The following is a 10086-nucleotide window of genomic DNA, read 5'->3' on the forward strand; positions in this document are numbered from 1 at the left end:
CCCAGCTCCAAAACTCCCATCGAATTATCCTATTCCTATCTAAGCAACAACTTGCCCTGAACAGCTGTGTCCACGTGTCTGCTGTATGACTGTAACTCGGATCATGCGTCGCTGGTAGCCTGATCCCCTTGGCATGTGTGTATTATTAGAAAGCTTTTAACGCTTATGTCGTAAGTAATTCCTGAGTGGTGAATAAAAACGTAAGAATACATTAGAGAGGCTGTATTCTATACTTGTAACATACAGCGGTGGTATTTTGTTTTAAGTTAGAGAATAGGAAATAGAATGCATATAATTAATACAAAATTACAAGACCCAAAAATAAAACTAGATCTCCCTCCTGCCCCACTCCACCACTATCTGGTACCCTCTCAGAAGGCAACCACTGTTACCAGTTTCTTATCTTTCCAGGGATATTACACCTGTACTGAAAGCAAATATGTATTTTATACACATACATACTGCCAATCTGAAAATAAAGAGCCACAACGAGAGGTAAAACAAACATTTACTTGGATTAAAGAACTGCAATTTGGGAGCACAGATTCAGTTAGCAACCCCAACAGCGGTCCCAGTTGTAGGATGAAAGCAGGGGTTTTTATAAGGAAAAGGAAGGGGGCAATATGTGAGCTGCAGAGAAGAAAAAACAGTTTTTCTGTGGGTATTAACAAGCTTTCTACTCTGAGTTATACTTTAAACGCTGATCTTCTCTTCAGAGAGCCCTTAATTATCAGTTTTGTGATCAGTATGTCCCTTCTGCTGACTTCTCAAACAGTTGCTTAAAACAATTCCGGTTTTGCTCAGTCCAAAGGTTTTGGCCCAGTTCAAAGGCAGGTAAGACAGTTTCTCTCCAGTGGCCACTCTGACTATATTTTAAAATGACTATCTTGTTGACTTTTCACAGTACATATGCAGGTATACACATCCATTTTTTTACATAAATAGTGGTATAGCATACACATTCTTCTTCACATTGTTTTCCATTTACATCATACAGAAGATCCTGGCAACCTGGAGCATGTAGTGGATCCAATCAGTTCCTAGCCAACCCTAGGAGGCCATGAAGGAGCTCTGTAAGCTGCCACAGTCAAGAGTATGTCGGGAACTCTAAATCTTTATTTTTATCCGTGGTTGTCAGTTGAGCCCCTGTGATGTACTAAATACTACATTAGGTACTTATAATACAATAGCCCTTTGAGGTGAGGTTTATTAAGTTTTGTTACTATTTTATGGATGAGGAAATTAAAGCTCAGAGAACTTTACTAGCCCAAAATCCCAACTAGAAAGTGACAGAGTTGCCGGACTCCAAAACCCACATTCTCTGTACAATACTAACTGCATCTTTGATCTTTACAAAAAAATATATTTTTTAATACACTATTCTTCTATATTTTGTATAATCCAAAGGTACATCAGATAATCATTCATAACTACAGAAACAGATTCTGCTACAAAATCTAATTCCCTTCCACAACTTAAATTACATGGTGCTGCCATTCAGTATTGTCTTCTAAAATTATATTCTCATAGCAGTAAAACTAGGGGAAAAAATTGCCAGTAGAGGTATGTATGTTTGGCTCAATACAACTAGTTACATGACAAAGGCTGAAAAGACTTTAAACCTTCGTATTTTGGAAATGAGATACACATTTAACAGAAATTGCATTCTTTATAAAAGTGGAGAGTCTTTTCACTTTATATCCAAACAAAGCTGTATCCATACTCGGAAGCACAATTCAAGGCTGAAAATCCCACACGGTGCTTGTTGTCAGTCCATTGTTTTCCTGCCTCGTCGTTTCTGGAAGTGAATATTCCACTACTTTGTGCAGTTGATGCCGAATGCTGTGTCCACTGAACTGGGGTCGCCCAGGGTCACCAATCAGTACTCGAGTTCTGTGAGCCCGAAAGCAATTCTTCAGCCATTGATGAAGACTATCTGCAAGGCGTTCATCATAAAACATATCTCCAAGCACAACAAGGTCCCACCTATCTTGTTCCAAATCCAGAATGTTTTTGGTTAAAATGGGAAAAGGATTCAGTTGGTTCAATTCACAATTTAGTGTGATAGCCATTCCTGCAACTTTAAAAAGCACATAATGAACTGGTATATGCTAGGCTGTCATATTTTTATTCACTTTGAGATATAGTTAATATATAATATTTTATTGGTTTCATGTATACATTAAATGCTTACCACAATAAGTGTAGTTACCATTTGTCACCATACAAGGATATATTATTGACTATATTCCCTATGCTGTAATTTCATCCCTGTGACTAATTTATTTTGTAAATGGAAGTTTGTACTTCACCCATCCCTTCCATTCCCCTCCCTTATGATAGCCCAGGTTTGTTCTCTGCTTGCGTTTTGTTTATTCATTTGTTTTGTATTTTAGATTCCACATTTAAGAGAAATCATATGGCATTTGTCTTTCTATTTGACTTATTTCACTTAGCATAATACGCTTTAAGTCCATCCATGTTGTCCCAAATGACAACATTTCATTCTTTTTTTATAGCTGAGTAATAACATATGTAGCACCTCTTCTTTATCCATTCATCTGTTAATGGACACAGGTTGCTGCCATATCTTGGATGTTGTAAATAATGCTGCAATAAATACAGGAGTGTATATTTCTTTTCAAATTAGTGGTTTTGTATTCTTTGGGTAAATTCCCATAATTGGTATTACTGGGTCATATGGCATTTCTATTTTTAGTTTTTGAGAAACCTCCATACTGCTTTCCATAGTGGCTACACCAATTTACATTCCTACCAACTGTGTACAAGGGTTCCCTTTATTCTACCTCCTCACCAACACTTACTATCTTGCTGTTATTAGGTATTCTGACAGGTGTAAGGTGAATCTCATTGTGATTCTGATTTGCATTTCCCTGATGATTAGTGAGGTTGAGCATTTTTTCATGTGTTGGCCATCTGTATGCCTTCTTTGGAGGAATGTCTGCCTATTCATGTTCTCTGCCCATTTTTAAATAGGATTTCTCTTTTTTTTGGTGTTGAGTTGTACAAGTTTTTCATATATTTTTGGATATTAGTTCTTCAGCAGATATATCACTTGCAAATATTTTCTCCCATTCAGCAGGTCATCTTTTTGTTTTATTGATGTTTTCCTATGCTAGTGTTTTTTTTTTATTAAGGTATCATTGATATATATTCTTATGAAGGTTTCACATGAAAAACATTGTGGTTACTACATTCACCCATATTATCAAGTCCCCCCATACTCCATTGCAGTCACTATCCATCAGTGTAGTAAGATTATACTAGGGTGTTTTAATCACTTTTGATTAATTTAAGTAATTTAGAAAATCTCCTAACTATATATATTTTTTCCTTTCTGTTGAAAGTTGTTTTTTTTTTTGTAAAGAAACCGAAGGTCAATGTAAGCTCTCTACTGCAGTTTTCAAATATATAGATGGATATCCTGAAAACAAAACAACTAGGACAAAATACCAAGAAATGTTGCAGTTTTAAGGAATATTTGATCTTAATAACCGAAAGATTTGGTTTGGTACAGTCGTACAGGAGACAGGGAAACAGCTTGGGCAAGGTGTCAAGTCAGAACTGAGACCCCTGTGTACAATAAGGATCTTCAAGGGCTAGATGCTCAGTGAAAGGGAAGAACATAAGAAATCAGATAAAATAAATGCTTACCTGTCTTGGGTTCTAATTAGCATAAAATATTTCTTAAAAGCACAGACCTATCCTCCCTTGGGTTCTAGATCAAATAAACACGACCTATATACTTCAGGAAATCCCTGGCCCAGAAATTAACAGTAAGTGCTCCCAGGATGGTATCCCGTCAGGGTATCTGACAGACACAAATACAAATCGTCTTGGGAAAAGTACACCATCAATTCAAGCCTTACAGATTCCCACCCGTCACACTGAACTTAAGTTCATAATATCCCATTACAAGATACACATGGAAATAAGCTATCACACTGAAGCAGCCATAGATATTTATTCTGGAAGAAAAAAAATGATAACCTTTAGGTATTTTAAAATATGAAATACTTACTGGGGTCGATATCATTGGCCAAGATCTCTGATGCCCCACTCATCTTAGCCGCGATAGCTGTCGCTCCGCATCCGCTCCCAAGATCTAACACAGATTTTCCTCTGACAATATCAGGATTATCCAAAAAGTACCTAACATAGAAAGAAAGGGAAAAACACTGAGATGGGAGAAGGTCAGTAAGAGGTTATCCCAAAAAAAAAGATATCTTGGAGTTGACTAGACAAAGAAAGAGTGGAATTAGCAGAACTTAGTCCAACCTTGGCAAGGCTGGCCTGATGAGAATGAACAATATGTCTCTCGAGAATTGGATGGAAGTGGCAGAGAGAGGATCTAGTCATTTCATCTTTCTCTTCAGCAGGTGTGAAAAGCAGTTTCACGTAAGTGACTCATCGCACTCTCCAAGTGAACTTTTTAAAAGTATTGAGCCCTTGCTAAGACCCAGGAACTACCGAACTACCAGACTGACAACGTGCTGTTAATAATCAGGAGTGGTGAGCCAGACCCAAATTCGCTGTTTCCTTTTGATTGTTCATCACAACGTGGTTTTACTTACTGCTTGAATTGTCTGATAATGACCTCTGGTAAGGTACAAAGTAAACTTCAACCAAAGAATGTGGACCCAGGCTAAGCAGTTATCAAGTAAATGATGATGGATGGGGAAATACTGAAATAATAAATGTCTGGGAATGTAAGCCAGTTCAACAACTGTGGGAAGCAACATGGAGGTTCCTCAAAAACCTAAAAATAGAAATACCATTGACCCAGGAATCCCAGTCCTAGGAATTTACCCAAAGAATACAACTTCTCAGATTCAAAAAGACATATGCATCCCTATGTTTATTGCAGCGCTTTTTACAATAGCCAAGATAGTGAAGCAACCTAAGTGTCCATCAGTAGATGAATGGATAAAGAAGATGTGGTACAGATACACAATGGAATATTATTCAGCCATAAGAAAGAAACAAATCCTACCATTTGCAACAACATGGATGGAGCTGGAGGACATTATGCTCAGTGAAATAAGCCAGGTGGAGAAAGACAAATGCCAAATGATTTCCCTCATTTGTGGAGTATAACTGAAGCAAAACTGAAGGAACAAAATGGCAGCAGACTCAGAGACTCCAAGAATAAACTAGTGGTTACCAAAGGGGAGGGGGTGGGGGAGGTGGGTGAGGAGGGAGGGAGAAGGGGATTGAGTGGTACTATGTTTAGTGCACATGGTGTAGGGGATCACGGGGAGAACAGTGTAGCACAGAGAAGGCACATAGTGAATCTGTGGCATCTTACTGCCCTGATGTACAATGACTGTACTGGGGTGTGGATGGGGACTTGATAATATGGGTAAATGTAGTAACCACATTGTTTTTTCATGTGAAACCTTCATAAGAGTGTATATCAATCATACCTTAATAAAAAAATTTTTTTTAATGCTTAACACGGTATATTTTATGGTATGGACATTTTACCATAATTTAAAAAATGTAATTATTAAAAAAGTAATAAAGATCAACCGACACTTGACCTCAGTACTGGAACAATAAAGAAGAACAGGGGCCTATGGCAAAGTAGGGGTGTACGTGGCCTATCTAAAGGGAGAGCTGTTACCCAGCTAATTGCAATTTTGTGCAGCTAATTGTTGCCACACAGAAGTCCTGCATCATCAGATATTCCTGTTTTTCAAATCAACACAGGTTTTTACTTGAAACATCTTAAGTTTTAAATGTTGGCAGGTGATTTTAAAAATCTACAAGTATAGACCAAACTAAACACATTTATGGGTCACTGGTTAATGACCTCTGATTCAAATCTCTTAAGAAATCTGACTGTATTTATATTTGAAGTTGATAAACAATCGCGTTAATAGACATAATTTAAAATTCAGTATTTTTTAAGTTATGACACCAGTTAATAAAGCTTGAATGTTTGGCAGCACAACCACCAGAAAATTGGAATTGTTGGGAATCTCCAAAATGCTCTATGTTCACATTTATTTATTTTGCACTTAAAACTACATGCATTAAATCGGTTAGGCCATACCGTTCCTGTGAAACAATGATTAGTCCTTCTCCTTTTTGTTGCACAGCTCCATAACCTCAAGGCACAGACAAACGGCTTACTAAGCCAAGAGCAAGGACCGGGTGGATGTGCTGGAAGCTCTTGGCCTTATCTCAGCAGCTGTGCTTTAACACAAGGCACAGCATGAACGGGTGAGAAATATCGTCACGAAGGCCACTGCAGTGTGGGAGCTGGAAGGGGGACCACAGAGAGGCAGATGCCAGCCCAGAGCTCGCCTGAGTGGTCAGGAAGCCACTAGGGAGGAGGGAATCCTCGGGAGGTGCTCGCACCCCCAGCCCTTGTTCTCCAGGAGACGGAGGTGAGGACGGAAGGAGTGTGCGGCGCGAGGAGCAGCATCTCCAGGACTAAACCAGGAGAGCTGAAGGGCTAGGGCATTAGGTCCACCTAGGAACTTGGCGCTGGCCATACGTTATGAACCACGAATCCAGAAAAGTGTGAGACTTCGGGTCATTTATCATTTCTGGATAAATGATCTAGAATTCTCATTACCAGGCCTTGGCGGGTAACCCTCAGATTTCTCTTGGAGAGAACTTTACTGGGGGAAATACCCTGGTAAGCTTGGAGTAGAAGGTAAAACGATGCAGCAAAACAACCAGAACCTGGTCTAAATTAAGAAAAAAGGCATTTTGAGTCTTGCTCTGGTTTGTCATGAGGAGCAGGGAAAATGTGGAGTTGGAAGGGACTGAAAAAAGAAAGATCTGTAGCAGTCTTAAAGGTTCCCACTTCAATTACGGCTGTACCTGGACAGGGCTTGGCCTCCAGGCCAGTAGATTGCCCAGTAAGGATCACCGTGGGGCCACCGGTCAGCTCTTTCCCACCAGAACTTGCATCTAGGGGTCAAAAGCCGCAACTGGATTTCAGGGGTGAGGCTGCCACTTCTGGTGACTTCGGTGTTTGCTTCCAGAAAAGCTTTCATCTCGGGGTCCAGAAAGCTTTCAGTTCCTCTCCAGGGGCAGTGGCCCCAGGAAAACAAGGGAGGACTGCAGCGTCCTGCAGCTTTCGGAAAGACACCCCAGCGGTTCGTGGCCAACAGTGCAAATGCTCTCCAGCCTGGGCTCCAAGCCATCAGTCCTCTTCCAGGCCACAGGTCTGTCAACGCTGCTGTGGATGAGAACTGCTCCTCGTGTGGAAAAAATAAGGGTCTGCTGCCAACGTGATCTCAACTGGAATCTCTGGATCTCTAAAACCAGAAGTAATACTAAAAATCCCAAGACTCACTGACACTTCCAAATCCTATCACATAGTAAGAAAATATTAGAGGCAGATGCTTTCAAGAGCAAGTTCATTTTAGATGAGCGTTCATGCATCAATTTAGGAAGAGCCAGTCTTTTAAAAGGAAGCCTCTTCACAATGGAATCCTTTCAATAACTTAGAACAACAAATATACAAGCTTTTGATTTTGAGATAAATCCTCAGGAAGATGCCTATTACATAAAATAAGGTATACTTTTAATGTTCTTTCATACATTTAACAACTCACTTATCTTCAAGCAGGCACTGTGCTTGTCAACTATGAACAAAAAAGTGTCCATGTTCAGGAAGCTTAGATTCTAGTACTGGGATAGAGCAATTAACAGGGCAAATAGTTCTTGCCTTTATGAAGTGTAGCTAAGAGTTGTGGAAGTTGACAAACTGTAATTGTTCACAGGCAGATGTATCAAATTATACTGAGTACACTCTATTTCAATAGATTGTCGTAGCATAGCTCAGTGTACTTAAGATTCAGATTTTAAAAAAACTTCATGAATGTAATTGCAATAAGAGTATCAACTCCCAAATCTTTTTGTAAATCTGATGATTCTTTACCAAGCGTGAGTTGAAAAGCCTTGTTCCAATTTAAAAAACACCTTGATAAGAATAAGTAGGAATGAGCAACAGCAGTTTAACCACAAATTATACACCCAGTGGTTTGGGATCTCTGATCTGTTCTGCATAAATGTTGTAAATTGTCTTATATCCACCACCTAAGTATTTGGAGTAGAGGATCCAAATTCAGCGGCCTACCAGGGGCCAGAATGGTGATGAATGAATGATAAATGGTAAATGAGTGATCAAGTTATGGAATAACAGAGAGGCTGTGGCAAACTGGAGGCTTTTAAACAATCCTACGGGGTCAGCAAACTGCGGTCAGGCAGGAGGAACACGTGGCCAGATCTTCCAATTTCTCAGGAAAATCCAGATACTTACACATTAAACTCCCACCTTTAAAAGCTGGCCATTTTAACTACAATATTAAAACACAAGGCAGGCCAAAATGCTGTCAGGCCACCAGTGTGTGAACTCGGGGTAGATTACTCAATGTCAGTGATCCCACATTTATGCCCTTAGAACCAGAGTCCTGCCTGACTCACTGCACTAATCCTGTTAGCAAGTGATGGGTCAGCCCTTGAGCCGCGCAAGCCGAAGGTTTAAAAACAAAAGCGGAGCAAATACGAGGTGACTTTGCTCTGGGACGCCGGGTCCCAAAACCCGGCGCTCCCCTCCCGCCCCAGCGCCCATGAAGCATCGGTATGAATAGGTGACTTTTGAGGGAGACGCCTGGGGCACGTATTAACTGGTAAGGAGGTAAAGGTTAAAGAGGGTAAATTCCGCAAGTGTGTGTGACCCTGTGACTTCCCTGCAAGGAGGACAGGGGCCGCTCCTGAGGCAGACACAGTCCTCGCCGCGCCTTACCTGGCTTGGCTAACACTCCCAGGAAGCTGTGCACCTGCCGCCGCGCCTATTCGCGCGGGGACGCGGCTGCGCAGAGGGATGGCCACGCCCCTCCCTCCGCGCTCCTGCCCCGCCCCGTTCCCAGCAGCGCTTTCGCTCCCGGGTCCTGCGCCGCCTTAAAGGAGCAGGCCGTGCGAAACCCGACGGCGCGCGCAGCCCGCTCAGGAAATCAGGGAACGTCCAATTCAGATTTCTGAAAACCCGTTCTGAAATTGTGAAGCATCTGCTTTGTGCCAGTCACACCTCTAGGCACTGGGTATAGAGTGGTGAGCAAAACAGACACAGTTTACGGTCAACTGAGATTAAATCATAATGTAGGTATGTCTCCCTTTTATAATAATTTTCATAAATGTGCCATCTTAATCCACTTGCAACCTGTATACTCCAGTTCTGGACCCATAGATCCATCTTCCAACCCCTCAACACATTCCAACATTAACTCGCCATCTCACCGAACAACACTTAAAACCTGCTAATGGGATGTCAACGGGGGAAAAAAATGGACCCAGACTATGAAATCGGCAAACCATGTTTCTGCACCCTAATTTGCAGGTTGAGAAATGAACTGGCTATTTAAAATTAGAGTTTATCTCTTGGGTTCTCTGATTCTGTTTGGTTGCCCATTTTTGCTGGAATCTCTAGGAGCTGCTGCAGGGGACTAAAACGTTTATTCCAATTAACAGCAACGGAACAGCTAAAAGTGCATCCTTACCATTTGCCTCTGAGATAGATGGCTGTATTTATTTCAGACTGATAGGCTACACACCTGGCACTGCAGAGTATTCTGCTCTAGAATTCCTCTATTATAACAGGAAAAGCTTGGCATCTCTGCCTCCATACTGCAGCTGTCTCCTTTGCTGCCTTAACGTTTGGGCCAACAGGAGGGGAGGGAAAAAAAGGGTGGGGAGAAGGGCTTCTGCTCAGCCCTGCAGCCCTGCAGCCCTGCTCGTAGCCTTGTTGATCATCAAAAGGAATTTTGCTTACAGTTTGAGATTTCTGCAAAGAGCACCTGACCCGAAGCTTGCCTCCTCCAGGAGATAGGGAAACATGTATGAAAATAATGACTGCCTTGTCGAAGAGTTTTAGGGACATCAGTGAGCAAAGCAAGGACACGGAGTTCTCAGCTCTCTTTGGACCCTCACTGGCGCCCTGATGTCTGCAGCCTTCAAGTCTCTCCCCAACCTGCTCGTCCTCCTGCTCCCCCTCTTTCCCTAACATAAAAGAAGCTTGCAAACAACCGTTTAAAATGGGGCTTG

General features: G+C 41.4%; 1 protein-coding gene across 4 annotated transcripts; it reads right to left on the reverse strand.

The window, feature by feature from the left end:
- Positions 1 to 490: 490 nt before the first annotated feature.
- On the reverse strand, positions 491 to 8890 carry ETFBKMT (electron transfer flavoprotein subunit beta lysine methyltransferase). Of its 4 annotated transcripts, none has more exons than XM_017649679.3 (4): positions 8792 to 8890; positions 6859 to 7298; positions 4043 to 4173; positions 491 to 1936 (listed from the first exon to the last, which is right to left on the reverse strand). In XM_017649679.3, exons 2-4 carry the CDS (start codon positions 7182 to 7184, stop codon positions 1737 to 1739), a joined length of 657 nt encoding a protein of 218 aa, XP_017505168.2. In that variant the 5' UTR covers positions 7185 to 7298; positions 8792 to 8890; the 3' UTR covers positions 491 to 1736. The 4 variants fall into 4 exon arrangements, with proteins under 4 accessions (XP_017505168.2, XP_017505167.2, XP_017505166.2 ...); XM_017649678.3 differs by having other exon boundaries at positions 491 to 1990; XM_017649677.3 differs by having other exon boundaries at positions 491 to 2080.
- Between the last annotated feature and the right edge of the window lie 1196 nt (positions 8891 to 10086).

Source organism: Manis javanica, chromosome 15, assembly GCF_040802235.1.
Source record: "Manis javanica isolate MJ-LG chromosome 15, MJ_LKY, whole genome shotgun sequence".
Classification (NCBI taxonomy): Eukaryota; Metazoa; Chordata; class Mammalia; order Pholidota; family Manidae; genus Manis; species Manis javanica.

What these genes read in the sequence shown, in the direction of transcription:
- ETFBKMT (XM_017649677.3), bottom strand. Translation starts at nt 7,184, where the DNA reads ATGGCTTGGAGCCCAGGCTGGAGAGCATTTGCACTGTTGGCCACGAAC. An exon ending in GGAGGCCAAGCCCTGTCCAG is followed by an intron (nt 4,174 to 6,858) that starts GTACAGCCGTAA and finishes TTTCTATGTTAG; the next exon opens with GTACTTTTTGGATAATCCTG. An exon ending in GGCCAATGATATCGACCCCA is followed by an intron (nt 2,081 to 4,042) that starts GTAAGTATTTCA and finishes TGCTTTTTAAAG; the next exon opens with TTGCAGGAATGGCTATCACA.